The sequence below is a fragment of the Rhinolophus hipposideros genome, assembly GCF_964194185.1.
Source record: "Rhinolophus hipposideros genome assembly, chromosome: 9".
NCBI lineage: Eukaryota > Metazoa > Chordata > Mammalia > Chiroptera > Rhinolophidae > Rhinolophus > Rhinolophus hipposideros.
The window spans coordinates 81,130,205-81,151,732 of NC_138055.1; the positions used below are offsets into that span (position 1 = coordinate 81,130,205).

A 21,528-nucleotide genomic window follows, 5' to 3' on the forward strand; every position below is an offset into this window, starting at 1 on the left:
GTGGTGTCATAAAACTGAGGGACTTGGTCTCGAGTCAAACACCAACTAGGGGTTAAGCAGGATGATTGTTTACTATCTAAGCTGCATGAGCCATAATGATCCATCCCTCTTAGAAACACACAATGGCATCCCATGCCCCCTAAGAATGATTTCTGCCCTCTTGGTTGTGGCATTCAAGGCTCCGGTCTCATCTCTGTAAATTTCATTATGCATTATATACTCAGGACACCCTGGTTGGATTTGATGGAATAAGCTGAGAAACGTTGTAAATTCCTGCTTTCGAGAACACTGTTTCGACTGCGCGTAATTCTCCTTTTCTTTCAAAAGTCATTTCATCCTTTTGTTGGCCTAGAAACCAACTTCTCCATGATCTTCCCTAGTCTACATCAGTTTCTCGTTCCTGGATACCCTAAATAGATTAACTCAATCTCAGTTTTGTACACTACTTCGGTAGTTACTTAAATGTGGCTTTATGCACCCCATGTGGTTTTCATATCTTCTCCACAACTAAGTTAGAAACCTCAAGAGATCAATCTATGTTAATTCAACTTTATCTTTCTTGATTAACTTCCTAGTGTTAATGACCAATAAATATTTATTGAATTAAAAGGACTTCTCATCCTCTTCTGTGCATATTACAATGGAATCTAGATTAATGACAAAATTTCCATAGAAGACATTGATTTTAGCTTAAATGCTCAACCGTGTTGTGAACATGTGTGGTCACCTTAAAATACCAAATGACAGGGCAAATTTATGAGAGTGCATAAAATTCTTTATTTAGAACAATAAAGTATATGTATATATAATGTAATTTCAAATTCAAACCTGTATAAAAAAAGGTCAGGACATATACCTATTTTAAAAAGTACACATACAGTATATACACATACACATCACATTTTACAACCTTTTTTATTTAATGAAACTTCAGTCATAATAAAACTATTTAGAATAGTGTTGACATACATTTACAATACGATATGCAAACTCCAATCTATGACTGAACAAGCAATATATCTGTGCCTCCATCTAAATATCGGAATACTTTTCAAGTCCATTGATTTAAACAATAGTGGCAAGTCGGGCACTATAGTCTCACATTAATCCTTAGAACATAGGAGAAGAGGATATTTTGATTGAAAATTTTTATTCAGTGAGTCTTATAGCTCAGAAATCAAGTAACTGAAAATACTATGGTTTTAGGTTAAACAATTATCTTTTTTAAAAAAAAACACCATAAGGATGTAGTTGGACATGGTGGTTACAAATAAATTTACAATGCTTAGCAAACATTTTTGGATCATGAATATCCATTTTAATATGGATTATGTCTAAAACAATACCTTGTTAGGAAATGAAAGTACTATTATTTTATCTTTACAAACAGAGGCATTTTCAGACTTGTCAAAGGAAAGCAGCAACACCATACTTGTACATTATGTGATCAGATACCACACATGAACTAGTTAGAATTTCAATCTGATTGTTTCCATTTCAATGCCAATTTCAATATGATATTGTTTCAAAGTGGGCTTACTTTAAAATTCTTATCCCACTTTTCAATTTAAAATGTACTTTATGAAACACCCATTTCTAAATGAATTCTAGATTATCTTTTGGCATTCAAAAAAAACTTTGAGCATCTCACATTTTCTGCTCTTAGCTTTTAATAAAACAAGAGCATTTAAATGCTTAATTCGGTGCACTTCCAAATGTTACACACACCTTAGAGAATCTCTTTCTGACCAAAATGTAGTAGTAGTATTCTTCAGAGGTGATCCAAAAATGTTTATTTAAGCAAAGGAAAACACCACCTCTTGTGGAAATGGTTATCCAATTCACCCAAAATGAGACTGAATTTCACATTTACTAATGGATCCTATTTACATTACAAACGAGAACAGCAGTGACTTTTTATGTTCAAATTGTTTATTCACAAAGATCAAAATTAGATGTTTTGCATTGGATAGTTTCAGCTCTATTTTATCTTGTCAGTCATAAATCAGTAGGTTTCAAACCTAAGGTATGACCTCCGAGTTCATCATACAGATAAAAAATTGAGACCTGAAGAGAAGAGGCAAGTTACCAATGTCAGTTAATGGCAGAGTGGGGACTCCTGACAATTTTTCCCAATGTGTATCCCGCTATGCCAAACTGCCTTTTGGAAAAATATGTTTTAATTAAAGAAGCACAAATATGGAATGGCTAGAAGTCCTAAATTGGAATTATATTTGGAAGCCAAAACTTAGCGGAAGAAAAACATTAAGAAATAATCTATGAATTCTGACTAGATTTCTTGTTCATTTGACTTCAATTCATTAGAGTTCTAAAACATGCCACAATATTTCTCCAAAGTACCTTCATACTCAATGAAATGTGTTTCTTACGAAAAACAAATACTTCGATATGGACACAAACTTTTTCATACATTTTCATTTTGCACATAATCCTTTTTTAAGAGGACAGGTTACTTATTCTATTATTGCATTTTTTTTTTAAATCCAATTTGTCTCTGACTCATTAAAAAGTGGCAGTGTGGTAAGCATGTTCGATTATAATACAAAATCCAGGAACACTTTGATGCCAGTGTGGAGACCCCGTTTATCACAGAGCCAGCTTCTTTATAGACTGGGGTTCTACCAAAGAGATGCAAAGCTTTCAGCATAATTTAGAATCTGCAGACTTCTGAGACCATTTTAAAAGGCAATTTTGAAACACTGATTTTGAAGACATCGGATAAAAATATCAGATAAAATAAAGCAAAGATATATATATATATATATATATATATATATCTTAAAGCAGATATGACACAGTTAATGCCCAAGAAGCTAGCATCCAAAATAATGTTCAGCATTTTTCTGTTGTTCATGCATTTTTATGGAACTTTAAAGTTTTAAAAATTGGTAATCCATGTTACTCTCAATGAGCCAATACATTTCATTAGGCAGAATACATCTCCCCTTACCTACCATGCCATATTTCATAACTTGCTGAATTTGTTTATTTATCTCTATTGATGAGGACCATGTCCTTGCGTGTTAAAACGCATCTCCTAGCTTTGAGAACAAAAGTACATTCATTGTACTCTCAAACTCATTAAACAGCACGTTCACATACCTAAGAACATCAAAGCCATTGGTGAAACAAATCAGACTCTTAAGTATCAATCTTGTCAATCTACTCATGCCCTATGCACATAACTCATATTAATTAACCTATGTCTATTTTCCTCAAAACAATCAATGTCACATGACGGAGACAGGTCCTTTCAGCAATTAAACTGATCTCTGGTTTTATTACTAATCAATTGTACCATGGGATGGATATCTGAGGGCCTCAATAAGTTAATGCAGCTTCCCAAAACACTGGGGTTGTATCTTACAGAAATGACTAGTCTTTGAAAAACCACAGCACTTTAGAGAAAAAAGGGATCGTAGAAATCATCTGAGCTCTTTGGTACAAAAAAGAGCAAAGGCCACGTATTGAAGTTGTATTTGTATTAGCTTTGAGCATATGCTAAAATCCAGCTACACTAGAAATGCTTAGACTTTTGAAATCAGAGGAAAGCCAGCAGTTAGTTTTCCATGCCCTTTTGTATCACTACAATGAAAACGGTCCTCTCAGGGTGGTAGTACAGGGCAATGATGTTATTATAAGGATTAAGTTATAATGGAAAGCTTTGGATTCCTTTACGTGTATGTTGGTGATCTACTAAAAGAACCTTCATCAAAATGAGCCATAAGAAATCATTCTTTGACTTTAATCAGATGTTCCTTTGACCATAAATATATATATATATATATATATATATATATATATATATATATATATATATATATGGCAATGGAAATTCACATAATGTCTTACAAGTTCTAGTTTTAAAAAGCACAATGTCCACCTTGCGAATTCCTGCCAAATTCACTCTTAGCATGACAAACGCTGTCATATATTTTAAATAGCAAACTGACATGCATAACTACATAAAGCTCTCTTTTTCTTAAAATTCATAAACCTTAATAGATATAGAGTGCCTGCTTTTAAATAAATGGATCCTTTAAACAGATAATGGTGATTATGCTATAAATATGTAGAGTTTCCTGATTCCTTGAATCCTTGTAAAGCCAAGTAACCTAGTTTTCAGCACCCCCATCAGCATGAGGGTGTGGTTTTCTAACCTTAGATACTAAATGCCATATTTTTACTCTCTCCCATGTGGGAACTGAAAATGGGACCTTCATACATTCAGCAGTTTCTCCTAAATCCCTTTGCATAACTTTATAATAGTTTTAGAATATAAACATTTTGTAATATATTTTGCAAGCACGATTTATACACTCTGTAGTGGTCCAGGGAAAAGGCCGATTTCACCAGGGGTGCCAAGTGTCCTCTAGGCGCCTGTCCTGTGGTTTAGTGTTCATAGCTTCTTCCCATGATGACTTAGAGAGCCACCCCTCTACAAAGACCTCACAGTCCTAATTCAGTACTTGCTCCCCTGCATGGATAGACCCAGCCCACTATGTCCGTCTGTCTAGGGAGATATGGGTGAGCATGTTTTTATGTCAGGAAGAGACCAAGATCAGACCCATATCATGAATCAGCGGCTACAAGGCTGACATCACGCCTGCTCCAATCACTTTTTCCCATTGCTTTCTCTATGTACAGTGTTGGAGGCTATTGAGTTGGCTGTTTTTAAAATTTCCCTAAATCCCTTTGAGAAAAATTATTACCTCGACTATCCAGGCTGAATTCTACTGGAAGAGACCAAGATAACTAGAAACTGCAGGTTGTAACTGAAAATAAAACTATGTGGCTTTTCAGCAATTAGACGTCTCTGGAGGCATGCAAAACGGTGCGTGCAGTCTGGGACACGTGCTTTCTCTCCCAACATCAGTTGCAGGTTCTAAATGAGACGACAAGTCCCCCAGGTCCTTAAAATAGAGTCCTGCTCCATGCAAGTTCTTCTTTATAGATGATTAATTCAGTGCCAGTTTCACAGTAAAACACTTTGTTCCAATTTCTGAATAATCCATGTAGAGGCATGGGGAGCAAGAACAGATAAAGACGCGGTCTGTCACATATTCAGACAGAATATGAATTTGTGTAAAGCTGCTTCATTTATGAAGCAAACATGAACTGTTACCCGCCTAGAGAGGAAAGACAAAAAGAGAGATTATAGTGCATATGCTTTCTGCCTTCTTGTCATCCTCAACAGCTGAATTCATGTGACTCCAGCATCATTAACCAACTTACAACGTGTGCTTTGCGTACACAGCCTGAAAAAACTTGACAAATGTTTTTCGAGATCAATGATCAGTCACTCGCTAGGATCTCCCCGGTTACACTGAACATTATCTGAACTGATCTTTTTTTTTTTTTGACTGTCTGTTCCCATCAGAATGCAACCTCCATGAGGACATGGAGCTTACTCCAACACTTAGAACAGTGCCTGGCACGAAATAGACACTCGTTTTTTTTTTTTTTAACATAAGAATGGATGAATACCCTGTGGCTTTCATATCCCCAAGCATACCACAGATTATCTCCATTTGTGGTAAGAGGGTTATCAGCCCATGTCACCTTGAATTTCTCTAACAAGGCTAAGAAAAGGTAGCAGACAGGTAGTGAGGGGAGAGAGTTTGAATCACAAAGGCAGTGTCTAGAGAATGGAGAAGTGGAGAGAGATGGAGCCGCATAAAAGAGATATCTGGGACAGGTGGAGAAGCTGGTCAGAGGCTACCAACAAGAATTAGCCTCCCGGCCATTGAGCAGAGCTGGTATCTGGATTGCCCAGCCAGCTTCTAGCGAGTGCTTCTCCCAGCTGCGGAAATAGCAACAGCAAGATATCATTCAAAACTGTTGGCCAAAAAACGAAAGACAAATCCCGCCTGACACCACATCCTAACAAAGCCTCCGGGAGGTTCATTGGGCGTTAGCACAGCTTATTGTTTAAGCATGAAAGCCAGACTTGGTTTCAGTTCCTCTGTGCTGGTGTTAAGCCACAGAGCTTGGGACTCAGCTTTCAGATTTTGCAAATTTCAAGTGAAATATTTGTATTTCCTTATCTATTTTCTATTATAGACAGTATCTTCATACTATCTTCAATCCCCACCTGTAAATGGCATTTTTGCATTTCTTTTCTTCCCTACTCACTACTTTTCCTCTATCTTTGTCCTTATTTATCCCACAATCACAGATCACTGTCTCTAAAATATAATGAGATCTACACAGGTTATGTATAAAATACGATAGTATGAGTGATAAGAAGTACAGTATTTTTTCTAGTCTTTCTAAAAACAACATACTAAAAACAATCTTACATGGCAACTTATCAAACAGAGAACTCTTGCAACTAAAAAACCTCCATTTAGGAAAGCAGAATTAAATCCTGAAGGAAAATGTAGAGGCATTAAGAGAAAACTTCAGAAATCAAAATACATAGCAGATATTTTAAAAATAAAGCTTGCTTAGAAAAGCAAAAGGGAATCAGAGAAAAGCAAAAGGATATATTTGAAAAAAAAATAACCCATGAATAATTTAAAATTCTAAATTTAATCAAACGTAGGAAACCAAGATTAGAAATCTATTTCTGATTTTGTCCCTGGGTCATTTAGCAAAGAAAATAAACCTGAAAGCTATCAACTGTTTTCCCACCGAACAAAACTATAATTTTTATAATGATACCCTGGATTTTGGCAACAACCTCATGAAATAAGCAGGATTCTAATAATAATCCTTTCATTATATTTGAAAAACCAGGGCTTAAAAGACAACTGACTCATTCAGGAACTTAAGAGCTTAAACTGCAGAGCCAAGGCTTGAACCTGAGTCTCATCCCTTTCTCATGACATGTCAGAAAGAGAGCTCCAAAAATACAACTCCAAAGCTCCTGAAATTCTTAGGAACTCTCTAGTAAACAGTCACAGATCCCACCATCTGGTAACTCATCATTCCCACATCCTGTGTGCTAAATGACCATGCCTGACTCAGCGCTCACTGTATTCTACCTTTAGGGTCTAGTATGTTCTGTCTTAGCTCAGATCTATAGGAAACTTCTCAGTTGTGTTTCTTTCATGAATCTCTCCACCAGCCTCAATATAATAAAAATTACTTTCTACTCTGCAAACTGGGACTTCTGGGTGGACTCTGCATGCCGTCCTACCAAGGGCTCAATTAAATTTCTTTGTAGATGATTCCCAACTCCCAAATCTATTATTTGCAGCCCTGACTGTTCTCTGAATTCCAGTTTAACATATTTGGCCACTGGTCAATATTTACTCACAGCTCCTTCTATTTTCTTTTAAGGGCCCCGCCATCTGGTTGGTCCCAAAGGCTCCAGATCATCCCCGAGTACTTCCTGTAATGTTCAGCCTCACATCCCATCAGTAACTAGCATTTGTTGATTCTTTTACTGCAGTGTCCCCAAAGTGGTCCATGCTTTGCTGTGTCCGTGGCCCTGACCCTAATCGGGTCCTTATCCTCTCACATCTGTCTGTCTGAAAGACTGGCCTCCTACGTGGCCTCGGCTCCCTGAATCTACTTCCGCGCTCCTGTTTATCTGGCCTCACCAATATCTCATTACTTTCCTAAAACTCTGCTTTGATTGTATCACTCACATCTTTTCTGAACCCTCCAACCGTTCCTTCTGTGACTCAACAGAGTGCAAGTCCTACACTTTCAAAGTGATCACCACCCTTTCTTCTCAGCGCTTTACTAACTCTTTATGTATGGTCTCCACTGGAGTCCAACTGTACAGACTGACTCTGGGACACAATCGGTACTTTTGGCTTCCCTGGCTTTCATTTAGGCCACGTGCAGTATCTGGGTTACCCCTTCCCTACTGCTAATAAAATTGTACCAATCATGCAACGTCTAGCTCCGTACAAGTGCCCCCTCCATCACTTACACAATGAAGTCTTTCTCCTGTAGCTAGTGATTTCGCTCTCCCTTCAAATAAGGCAACAGGTTATGGGAGTATGTGGTACCATTCCGAGGGATGCCATCCATTCCAACATCTGGAGCTATGTGGTGGGCACATCCTGTACAGCCATATGCAGTGGCCTTGCCTTTGACCTCTTATTGCATTTTCCTTGTAAGCTCCTTTCGTTGCTTTTTCAACTTTGTAAACTTCTAGCTTCCTTTTTAAAACAGGGTGTTATACATAGGTCCTATTTCCTTTTGTAGGCTATAAGCATTTGGAGGATACAGCTAGGTCCCATTAATCTTGGCCTGCAAAAATGCACCTACTGGAGTTTGTAGGAAGAATGAAGAGCAAAATTTTCCTATAATATAGTCTAGTTTATTTCTTTCCTCTGAACTGTGCTACACACAACCCAATAAATGAAAAATTCTTGTGGGATGCTACACATGGATATTTGGAATCGGCTTAGTTGATCAAGTGGTTTTTTTAACGTTTATTGTTCATGTTTGATGTCAGATAACCACAGCTTTAGTATATGTCCTCGTAGAGGCAATTTCTTTTGTTTCTAGTTCATTACCTTACATTCTTTTCCATGTTCTTTCCTTATATTTAAAATGAACCCCCCTTCTCTTCATTTTCCAATTACAGGTTATTTACTTTGGAGAACTAAGGATTCCATGTTTTCTATTCTAGCGTTCCAATATTTGCCCTGATTTAATTAGGTTTAGTTGGTTAAACTTCCATTTCAGGAGGAAATTCTTACCATAAATCTGTCATTCCCTGTATTTTCCCCTTTCTTGTTAAAAACAAAATGAATGTAATCCAAATCATGTCTAACTTTTAAAATATGTAATTACAACTCCACATTTCATTTCTATCTTGGTACTTTTTACTACTGTTTTTCTTATTTTCTGGCAGATTTCCTCTCCTACCACGTCATAGCCTGCTCTCCCAAATCTTTCTACCACATCCTTTCCCTAAATTATAGTTAAAGTTCCTTGGAAGTTTTACATCTGTTTTGGTACAGGGCCAATCAAAAGGCTTTACTCTATGCAATGGGTACTCAACAAATGATTACAAATGACACACATTTTAACTTTGGGGTCTGCAGATTCATTGTAATAAGCTGACTCCTTTTTCTTCCTTTTTTCCTATCTTCAGCATTCAACTTCTTTACTTGTACATATGCATGTCTATTTTGTTTTTATTTCCATAAATCTCATTCTCACATTATTGCAATAGTCCGAGACATTCATTCATCTCCATTCATTTATTCAACAAATATTTATTTATAACTTAATATGCACAAAGTATAAGCTATCGAGGTTGGTGGAATTCCAAAATGAAATTCAGAAACAAATCCTGCCCTCTAAGAATTTATGGTTTAGAAGAGGACACAAAATACCTCTGTAAGTAACTGTCATGTCCTACTAATATATTAGTATTTTGTGAGTATTATATCATATGAAATGTAATATGAAACACAGTTAGAGGGCCATAAAGAGAGATTACATTCATGTGGGAAGTCAGTGCTTTGGAGGCTTTGCAGATGGGTAAGGTACTTCATGAAAGAGAATTCCACTTCTTCATCGACTTTACACTGATGAGTCAATGTGCGATGAGTTTATTTCTAAACAATCCAGGGCTTCTTTTTAACCTGACTGTCCACTTTGATGTGTAAATAATATTTTGTATTTTAAGAAAAATAATCATTTCTCATATGACTGTAACCCCCCTTGCTGTGCACATTTGACTGTCCTATTGACCAAAATCAGCAAATTAAACACACGCATGCACACACAAGATAACAATAAAACCATATTTCATTTTTTTAAAAGATTATTATTATTTTAATTTAGGCAAGAACACTTAATGTGAGAGCTGCCCTCAGCACATCTTTATGTCCACAATATAGCATCGTTAATGATAGGCATGATAATGTTCAGCAGATCTAACTATCTTCTTACCACTTGATTAAACTTTCACTTAGGGTTTTTGCATTCACTGAGTTGTTCCTTCAGCAAACCTTTACTGAGAGCCTACAACACACAGGTGACAGGTGAAGGGCTTGTGAGGAGATACAGCAAGAACTTGACAGACTCAGTTCCTGTCCTTGAATGTTCCCTGACTAGCAGACATTTGCATAAGTTGGCTGGACTACAGTTGCTTTAAAATGCCATCTTTTTCTCTTAAACAAGTGCCCTGAGTTTTCTCACCATAATCCACCCTCCAAATGTCACAGGACAAATGTCACAAAACTACATGATGAAAGACCTGTGTGCCAAAGCAGGATCCCAGCCAAGCAATTCAAAACCAAACAACAGAGGACGTTACTTGAGCCTTTAAGACTTAATTAACCATTCAATGTGTGATTTGTGGATATCTGGCTTACGGGAACTGAAATGACCGACAGGGAACATACAGTGAGGCTAGCATGGGGGTTGAGGGCGGAGAAATACTAGGAAAAAACAATGATTGAAGCATGGGGAATATAGCTCCAGAAAAGATAAAGGGTTGCAATGAAGGGTGTGTTCATTTACATTATTTGATAGCACAAATGAGCTTGGAGAGAAGCTAGGATTCATGCTTTGGACATACCGTGTTTCACCAAAAATAAGACCTGGTCTTATATTAATTTTTGCTCAGAAAAACACATTAGGGCTTATGTTCAGAGGATGTCATCCTGAAAAATCATGCTAGGGCTTATTTTCTGGGTAGGTTTTATTTTCAGGGAAACACGGTAGTGATCCAGAGCATACTTAAAGGTAAAAAGGAAGTCTGTGCAGTAGTAGGGTTAAAGAGCTAGAGAAATGTGAGACATAATTATTATTGCATCATGCTATTTGGGGTTGTTGAAAATGTTCTATAACTATAAAAATGAGTGCTCCTGGAGGAGGCAAGGAGCTCTAGGACCCAGTTTTCCTGGGGAAGTTTCAATCTAGAGATAAATGTCTGAATCTGGGATAGAAGTGAAAGCTGGAAGACAGCGATCTGTCAGGAAAAGGCCCAAATCACCACTGCCCACACCTGTAATAATCTGGGAGCATAAGCGATCCTTTGACCAGGAGGGGAGAACTGAAGAGTTAGGAGAATGAGCGACTCTCGTACTCCTCGTATATTACAATATACGTGTTCAGGATTCCATGGGCATACCAAAATTAACAGCCAGTTAGCAGAAGTGAAGGTGAGAAGAGCATGAATGGATGTTGATCAGGTTAGTACCATTCAAGGTACCCAAGAGTATCTGGAGCTTGGGAGCTGGGGGAGGAGATATGGACATCGGTGCCTTCCGGGCTTGTTTTCTTACTCTTCTTACTCTCCACCCAGCCACGCAACCACAACAGGTATCTGTCACTGGTTTATATTCCGTGTGTCCTGGGCTCTGGACTGTGATAAGGCACAATAACTAACAGTCATGTGACCAGTGGCACTTTGCCTTGACAATTTCCCTCTCCCGACTGGAAGATATTTTGACCTTTTCTCCTTTTTTGTAAAATGACAGGGAAATGTTTTTGGTTTTCACTTGTTTCAGCATCTAACAAATGAAACACTTTTTCTGTCATCTTATAGTAAATAGTCACATCTAATCAAAACTTGTTTTATGTATTCTTCTTGTATTAATAATGTTTTTATTTTAGTCCTAATTTACTCTATTCTGTTTGTGTAACTTACTTTCTGGCCTCAAAAACAGTAACTATTCAACTGTTAATTTTCTATATATCTCCCAGAAAAGATTAATCCACTAGTCAGGACTACCACTGCTTTGTCTTTCAAAACTTGAGAACACACAATGACTCAGAAATGCACAATTCAATTATGAAACAGCTTTTCAGTTAACATATTGACATCAGCTTAATAAAAGCCTTAATACATTTTGTTTCTACATTTTGGCATCTAAGATGCTGTATAGGTCTTGTTAAATCTTTCAGCTTGAATTCTAAAAAACTTACCAATGTACGAAAGTAACAGTGTTAATACGAGCCACAATTACACTTCTTGAAGCTCTCTCTCCTTTTCTTGCAACATACTGAAAAACAAGAAAAATGTTTATTAAATGCTTTTGGACAGAGATTCTGAAGTACATCATGATCCTGGCATTCTAAAAGGCAGTTATTTCTGGAGGAACAGCAGCGAAAGATTACAAAATTGTGTGGAAAGCTTATCTTCATAAGTATTACTATAAGGAAGAGAGAAGACTTTATCTGCCTCAACATAGTTTCCCCAAGTAGTTTTTAAAGTTCTCTATGTATATGCATATACACATACTAACAATGCTTATATGCACTAAATATGTGAATATGTACACACAGGCATGATATGAGAGAAAGTAACATGCCAAATGAAAATTACAACTGAATATAAAATCAAAGTATTAGTACTGGGACAATATGGCTTAAGATAAAAAAATGTAATCAGGGTCGGCTACAGTAAATAGAATGGTATCTTAAAACAATGTTTATATTTGGCTTTGGAAAAAACACTTCACAGGTTGGGAAAAGTTAAGGCTCTGAAAGCTAGAGTGAAGTCAAATCTATTAAATATATTAGAGAAAAAGCACAGAAAGTATCTTGACTAGGAAGTGATACTACGAGCCAGGGTTTAAGGAAGAAGGAGACAAAGGTGGAGTATAGAAAGACAAAGGAAAAGAAAGATTCTGTGGTAACAACTCAGCCAAAACATAACAAAGATATGGATGGAGACAATCAGCATTGCCAAAGAAAGAGCGAAACTTGTAAGAGACTCTGAGAGAGAAATCAGTATGTCTTGGTAACAGCGTGGAAAAGGAGGAGAATAAGGAAACATGCCTACTGAGCTCCATGAGCAGGAGTCAGAGCAAGATTCTTACAGCATAAAAAAGAAAGAAAGGAGGACCACTACTGACACCCTAAGAAGGGTTGTGACATAAGTGTTCTATAGGTAAATGGAAATATAGAATTGAAGAGAGAGTGAGAGGTCAGAAACGTGGATGAATATTTGGAAGACACTGGTTGGAGCTGCCATTATAAGCATGCACACCTTCTTACAGAAGCTGTAAGCATGTACACAGTATGTGAAATGGCCACGTCAGGCTTACGTGTGCACACATTTAGTAAAAACAAAATACCTTATCTCATTATCCTCTTCATTAATGTGTATATTTTCAACTGCTCTTGTAAGATTTGATTGTTTCTTCTGGGAAAACAACAATGACATATATTGTAAGCATATCAACAAATAGTATAACATTTAAGAGGTAAATGGTCCCCACTTTCGTCTTTTATGTTAATAGCTCCAATAACTATTTTTTTCACATTGCAGTATGTAAAATATTTTTCCAATAAGAAATTACGAAAAATGCATGGTAGTATTGACTCAACAATTTTAGGATGTTGGAAGCAAAAATGTAATAAAGAAACTGAAAGATTTAAATAGGGTTCAAATTCAGAAAACATTTCAGACAGCTGAGTCACAGTGATTTAGCACATTTTAAAATTTTAGACAGGCTTCAATAAAAAGAGAACAAAAGGTAGAAATGCAAAATAGCATATAACACCAATGGCACTTCTATTTGGCTTTAAGCACATGATAAGATTTTCAGCATATTTTCTTCCCTTTTATATTTAGTTCAAGCTATTAAAACCAGTTGCCATTTCTTAAGTGTGCATTGTCAGCTACAAAAGTTGTCTCCAAAGTATAGTAAGTAATGGGGAGAAACATTTCTAAGATTTAAATTTTGTTGAGACTAGATTGGACTTATCTTACTGTTTCCTTGGTAAGATCCTTTCTCAGAAAAGGGCAGTTTGTTAATCATGTATATAAAATATAGTAATAACAAATAAAGTTCAGAAAGTTTTTGATCAAGGAAAAAAATAGCAACACTTACCTTCCAGTATAAGGCTCCAAAACCAAACCCAATTACAAACGAAAAGAATGCCGGCAACACCATAGCTACCCATTGTAGGTTGGAGTCTCCAATGGAATTTGAGGTCTTCCCTGGAATTGAAAGAGTATAGTGGTGAACACAGCATATCCACACTAGAGGTTTTACTCTGATGCTGTGGTTGTTTCCATAACATGCGCTTGACCTATCTCTGTTTAAAATATTTAAACCGCTGATTTTTCTGCTGAGTATTGTTTTGCAATGGCAGTACAAATCCATGTAGTTTCCAAAAGGTAAATAAGTTGAAAAAAGAAAGAAACCCCATACTTGGAAGGAGATTTGGCTTGGTTAATGCTGTCCCATAAAGAATACAGACTTGACCTATTCCTGGGAATGGGGGTGCGGGTGGGGGAATGATTCATACCGCCAAGCAAATCCATTTCTATGCCTTCATCTTCTAATATCTTTTGGCTTTCTCATTCTTGACATCTTGCCCAGCAATCTTAAGGATGATGTTTTGTAACCCAGATCAAAGTCTGCATGCATTAAGCTATGCCTGGCTGGCCACAAATATCAAGTCATGACATATACATTGTAGCTAGTGTACTTTTAGGTACCTTCTGCTTAGAATCCTGGTAGTATTTCCTCATTGCATTTTCAACACGTATTTATTGGATGCCAGATAGTAACTGATGGATTAAAGGTTTGATTTTTCAGACTTTATTTTGGAAAGCCTGAAGGCTATTGAACATTAAAAAATGGCCGAAAGCACCAGTGTCTCCCTGTTGCTTAGTCTAAACAAGTAACTCAGTGAAAGAAAAAACATATGGTATTAGCTTGGAACACCTTCCTCATTCCTGCTTTACTCTTCCAAGAGAAGCAGAATGATTAATAATTTAAATGAAACACATCACCCACAAGGGTCTCTTCCTTCCAACACAAAGCTTAACATTTTGATAGATTTTTCTGTTTCCTGACAAGAAACACGTTAGTTGCTTGGGCACACTGAAGCTTATGCCTATTTGGAAGAGTAAAACTCTGTTTTCTTTTGAATATGCAATAAATTTAGAAATTACACATTTTCAACAATTACATGATCAAGTACATCATATATAAGAACTGAATCACTGTATGTGTATCAACATTTACAAGGAAAAAAATGCATAGATTTAACCTGGGAGGGAAAAATCAAATCTTATCTACTGTAGCAAATACAGGAATTGCCTATTTCCCCACCATTTGTAAACTAAGAGCAGAAAATTCACTAATTTTATGACTGCTATGTTTCCAAAGAGACTCTAATAAATAGGATATCTGTGTGTGTGTGTGTCACATGCATGTGTGTGTGTTGGGGGGTAGTGAGTGGTGGGTATGTAGTGTAAGGGACAGTGGGACAGGGTCGGGAGTGGGATTTTCTACTGACAAAACCATGAATCACTTTCTTAAGACTAGACTAACTGTGTTTCTGGTCCACCCAAACCCTACAGCCCCATGGGAAATACATATTAGGATCTTAAATTGGAGCTCAATGTGAATTCTCTCACCAAAATAAGCCTGATTTATAAAATGGGATTCGGTATCATTGAAGTGGTATTATAGTTAATAATATCATTACATTAAGGGATATATAAGAATTATATGAATTAGTCTGGGATTTAACTACCATTTTCAAAAGTGGTTTGTATAAGAAAATGGATTCAGAGTTACAAGCAATTCCTACCATTTTAGGAATCTGAATATCACAATCTATACATAATTTGGCTGTTCATGCTTGTATTCCAGTAACGTGTTTAAATTTTCCATAAGAGCCAACCTGCCTGCTGTGGCCCACACTGTGTACTGGGATTGCTGGTGTGTGATTTTGATGGATTCAACCAGGTAACTTCCTTGAGAGGCCCTAACCTAACCAAAGCCTACAGAGAGAACAAAGGAAACTATGATACTCTGTCCCCAGACCCCAGTGGAAAACTAATGGGCTAGGATAGTGCTATGGAGAACTTCATTATGTATGTTTGGGCAGTCAGATGTCCTGGAATCTTGGCAGCCAAACACCTGTTCTTCCTGTTTTATCCAAAGGCCAAATCTTGAATTGCACCATTCATCTTAGAGGAAAGACCACACTAAGTAGCAAATAGCAGAAAGAGCTTACTAGAGAGCATGGTATTCTCGGATTTCCCACTTAAAATGTTTCTCAGGTACAAGGACAAACCCCTAAAAGAGGTGTTCCAAACACAGCCCTGCTGGAGGAGAAACCTCACTAAGGAAAGTTCACCTCACTCTCTCAGGTGCTGTGACTTCTTAACCACTTGGAAAGTCCCACCCTTAGGACCACGGCTCCAAAGGAAGTCATGGAAACTGTCTAACACAGCAGCAGCAGTCTTCCTGCAGGAGAGAGGGAGGGAAAGGCCTGGTAAAGACTGGGAGGGGCAGGGAACCACAGGAATTGGGCTTCACCTCCTACAGAAGTCAACGTTTCCTCAGGTTTATTTCTCTTGTTAATTCAAATGGCTTAATAGCCAGGCCTTTGGTTCTCTCCAATGATACCACCATTTTTCTCGCAGGGAGAAAAGAAGTGATGTTATCAGAAAAGGTTTGCTTTCACCTCCAGGGCACGACTCTCAGTACTTGCTACTGTGGCTATCCACACCAAGGATCAATGAGATTTGTACTGTCTGCCATCATGGCCCATATGAAGGGTATTTGGGGCCAAAACCCAAGCCAGTAACAATACTTTGAGTTTATGTAAAGAGTGCCCAAGAAACCTGTGGAGCAAGGGAGCTCATCTGGACAGGATTTGAGTAATCCCAAATTCCTGGGTTGTTATATTAATTGTATCTTCTTATTACGAAAACAAACCCACTGTCCAAAATTCGTGGGAACTGACTTGTTTGGTTTGACTAAATAATACCCAACATCTGTAAAAATACAGAACACAAAAAAGTGTACTACAGATTGGCTGAACTCCTTTTGAGAGTGAGTCTGTTTATGGGCAACAGGCCTATGAACACGGATCACTTGGGGCTGCTCCTGGATTGCGATCCTAAACTCGCCCTCATAGGCTTGCCACAGTTACTGACCAGCCCAGTGCTTCCAACTGCTCTACTAATTAAAGATGAAAACATACTACACATCAAACACGGCTCCAAGTACCTGTGTGCCAATATTTACAACTCACAGAAACCCTGTAAAGGAGGTATTATCCTCCATTTGACTGGAGAGTCCAGAGAGATTCAGTAGCTTGCCCAAGGTCACTCAGCTACCCGAGGGATGGGATATAAGCCCAAGGCAGTCTGACACACCGCCATATTTCTAGAAAATGTGTAAGGTAATATTAAAGTAAGGATTTCCTTCAATATCATTTTTTATTAAAGTTTATTAGTGACAATTATTAGTAAAATTACATAGGTGTCACGTGTACAATTCTGTAACACATCGTCTATATATCACATTGTGTGTTCACCACCCAGAGTCAGTTCTCCTTCCATCATCATATATTTGATCCCTTAACAAACGTTTTTAAAATATCCTTTTAGCCTAGTACAAAAGATGTTACTATTACTTTCAAAATAAAACTCCTCTTGTTTAACTTGGATTCTCCCTTACAAACTCTAGTGAAGACGCTCAAATCTCTGGACCACTCCTTCATATGCCCTGGTCCTCTGGCTGGCATGGCCACTTTTGGGGTATTATCCCTGAAAACTAGCATGCTTTCTTCAAATTTCTCTGGCCCTGTTCCCTAAATGGCCATCCCTCCTTTTTGCTATAACTAAAAACATTTATATACTTCTATTACTAATATTATACATATCATAATATACAGTTGACCCTTGAACAATGTAGAGGTTAGGAGAACCAACCCCCCATGCAGTCAAAAATCTGAATATAACTTTTGACTCCTCAACAACTTAACCACACTTGGTATCCAAAGGGGGTTGGTTCCAGGATGCCCAATGGATATAAAAATCACCTGTATTAAATGGCACAGGTCAATTCATACAGTTGGCCCTCCACATCTGTGGACGCCCAACTGCAGATCAAAACCAGTACAGGTATTTATTTTTAAAAACCCATGTACAAGTTGATCCATGCAGTTCAAACCTCTGATGTTCAAGGATCAAGTGTACATAATATTATCTATCTATCTATCTATCTATCTATCTATCTATCTATCTATCTATCTATGTATATACAGATAAATAGATAATATATATGTTATCTATATATCTGTATCTGTCTATATCTATATATCTATATCTATCTTACACACACACACACACACACACACACACACACACACACGCGCGCGCGCAGAGGGTGCCAAAAAAATGTATACACATTTTAAGAAAGGAAAATATACCAATAACAAAAGATGACTATGAGTCACGTTTGACTTCTGCAATTACAAGAGGTGCTCAAAGTGGTTCCCATCAGCGTCCAGACACTTCTGATTACGGCGAGCAACTGTTTGAGTAACGTTGACCAAAGTGTTAACATCTCTTAAAATGTGTATACATATTTTTTGGCACCCCCAGTATATACAATAGCATACTGAGTATTTTATTTATGTCTGTGTCTCTTATGAGAATGCAAGCTCCCTAAGAGCTAGTCTTGCACATGGGTATCTAAGTGACATGTTCATGAGTGACATTGCCTAGCCAAAAGCTGCTTATTGTGTAAGACCCTTATTTATTTATTTATTTATTTATTTATTTATTTATTTTACTAAAAGGAAGAAAAAAAGGAAAGTAAACATAAAAGACTGGCCATTCATTTTGCAATTTAAAAAGTACCTTCAGACTCAGAGGCACAAGGCTGAATAAGTGTTTTGTATTCAGTCTGTCTTTTAAAGTAAGTAGAAAAGGCTTTTGCTTCTAACCATGATAGTAGCACATCAGGCTTCCCAACCTAAATAACTATTATACTAAACAGATTATAGGAGGCAACTATTTTCAGACATTAGGCAACAGGCAGCACAAGAGTATAATCCCTCAGAGAGCGAAAACACACTTGGCCAGGCCCATGATTATCCTGATTTTTCTGGCTGGGAGACACCTTCACACCAAGGCATGGAAGACAGAACCCAAGTGGAGCACCGTGGTCTCGCTGAGACAGGGAATCCACCTAACGTTTGGGTTGCTGACATGGCAGGAGTGTGGGGGGGGGCAGGGTTATTTGTGGGAAAGGAACCGTGAGGAGAAGGAGCACAAAAAATCTTTGGCGGCGTCTCATTTAGTCATTGGTCAAATGATAAGCTATCCATGCGCAGGGAAAGACTTCACAAAACCTGACAATAAACGATGCCTGGGAAGCCCTGACTTTATCAGAGCCCTAGCAGTCACTGAGAGACAAAGGATTCTAAGGAGCAAGAATAAAGAGGTTTCCTAGGCACTCAAGAGAGAGCGCAGAAATGCCATGATTTAGAAACAAGGCTACTCTTCCTCCTTCCTCTAAGAGAGCTTAAACACACGCCTGGAAAGGCTAATAAATCCGATATGCCAGTACAGCAATCCCCCCTTATCTGTGAGGAATATGTTCCAAGACCCCCAGCAATGTCTGAATCCGTGGATAGTACCAAACCCTGTAGGCACTGCTCTTTCCTCTGTGAACATACCTGTATAAACTTTAGTTTATAAACTAGGCACAGTAAGAGATTAACAACAATAATAAAAGAGAACAATGATAACAATATACTGTAATAAAAGTTATCTGAATGTGGTGAGAGACAGCACATATGTGAGTGTGGTGAGAACCCACCCCCACATCCCTCGCCTCCCCGTCCCCCAGAAACAGTGTGATAAACCAAGACGGCTACTACGTGACTTAACAGGCAGGGAGCGTGTACAGTGTAGACACTCCGGTCAAAGGAAGGATTCATGTCCCTGTGGGATGGAGTGAGACAATGCTACTCAGAACAGTGTACAACTTAAAACTTATGAACTGTTTATTTTTGGAATTTTCCATTTAGTCATTTCAGACTGCAGTTGACTTGGGATAACTGAAACCACAGAGAGCAAACACCATGGATAAGGGGGTCCTACTGTAATTGAACTGCTGATTGGAACAAAACTCAACAGTCTCCGAAGGAATCCGACAAAATCTAGATACTCAGTAACACAGTATCCAGCATATCCTTAAAAATTACTAGTCATCGAAAGGGAAATGTAACCCATATAGTCAGGGAGAAAAAAAAAGAAAATCAGTTAGTAGGAAATAATCCTGAGATAAACTGCATGTCGAACTTAAGAGACAAGAACTTTAGAGCAGCTATTGTAACTATACCCCAGGGCAAAAAAAGAAAATAATGTACTAATGACTATAAAGAGAAAAATCTCAGCAGAAAAAATATGAAATATAAAAATAATCAAATGGAAATTCTATAAGATGAAGTACAAACTTAAAAATGAAAAAATTGCACTGGATCCAAATCCATAGAATGTACAACATGAAGAGTGAACCCTATGTAAAGTCAGGACTTTGGGTGATTAAAACGTGTCAATGCAGGTTTGTCAGTTGTAACAAATGTACCACTGGTGGTGGGGGGATGTTGATAATGGGAGGCTATGTACATGTGCTATGGGTGCAGGGGGTTTGTGAGAAATCTCTGTATCTTCCCCTCAATTTTGCTGTGAACCTTAAACTACTCTAAAAAAAATAAAGTCTTAATTAAAGAAAAATTTAAAATGCTGGATGAAAAATTTAGCAGATTAGCAATGGCAGAAGAAAGAGTCAGGGAAGTTGTAACAGATAAGTAGAAATTATTCATTTCAAAAAATGGAGAAAAAAGAGAGGTGAGAAAAAAAAAAAAAAACTGAACAAAGTCTCCATGATCTGTGAGACATAATCAAACTGCTCCATATATGTGATTGGTGTCTCAGGAGAAGTGAGAAAAATGAAAAAAAAAAGCTATGGCCAAATGTCATCCAAATTTAAGGTAAATAAACTTACACATCCTAGAAGCTTGACAAACAACAAGAAAGATAAATGTTAAAAAAAAAAAAACAAAAACTTTCCTGGGCACGCATCTCAGTTAAACTGATAAACGGAAGAAATTTTGAAAGAAAGAAAGCAGAGGGAAAAATGACGCAGCATATATGAGGAAAAACAAAATACAGATGTTGGCTGCCTTTTTGTCAGAAACAATAGAAGCAGGAAGACAGAACAACATCTTTAAAAGACTGAAAGAAAAAAATTCTGTTAACCTGAATTTTATATCTAGTACAAAATACCTGCAATACTAAAGACAAAATGTTCGTTTCAATGAAAGGAAAAACGTCCGCAAATGTGCAGTATAAGAAATGCTAACGGGAGTTCTTCAGCCTGAAAGGAAGTAATACTGAATGGAAACTTGATCTACAAAAGAGAATGAAGAGTACAAGAAATAATAAATATGTAGGTAAATATAAAAGAATGATGGTTTAAAGCAATAATTTTAAGATTGTATTATGGAGTTTGTAACTATGTAGATATATGAGAATAAGTCAACACAGCACAAAATATGGTTGTGAGTAAGTGGCCTTATTCTGTTTCAAGGTTCTTACATATTTTTCAAGTGTTACAATATTAACTCTAAGTAGAATGCTACAAATTAAGACTTATGTTGTAATTCCTAAAGCCACCAAAATATAATGATGCCAGGAGGTGCTGTTAAAAATCCAACAGAGTAATTAAAATAGAACACACACATACACACACACACACACACACACACACACACACAATTTAACCCAAAAGAGGGCAAAAAGGA

General features: G+C 37.3%; 1 protein-coding gene across 3 annotated transcripts in view; it reads right to left on the minus strand.

Moving 5' to 3' along the window:
• Positions 1-758: 758 nt before the first annotated feature.
• The window catches only part of KITLG (KIT ligand), an 88,478-nt gene continuing 67,708 nt past the window's right edge, over positions 759-21,528 (minus strand). The window contains exons 7-10 of one of the 3 annotated variants that reach the window (XM_081059318.1): positions 13,788-13,897; positions 13,029-13,096; positions 11,875-11,951; positions 759-2,067 (exon numbers count right to left, since the gene is read on the minus strand). In XM_081059318.1, the coding sequence (XP_080915444.1) occupies positions 11,912-11,951; positions 13,029-13,096; positions 13,788-13,897 (218 nt within the window). In that variant the 3' untranslated portion in view covers positions 759-2,067; positions 11,875-11,911. Of the gene's footprint in view, positions 2,068-4,267; positions 5,151-11,874; positions 11,952-13,028; positions 13,097-13,787; positions 13,898-21,528 lie in introns of those variants that run through there. The other 2 variants (XM_081059317.1, XM_081059319.1) reach the window with 2 other exon arrangements.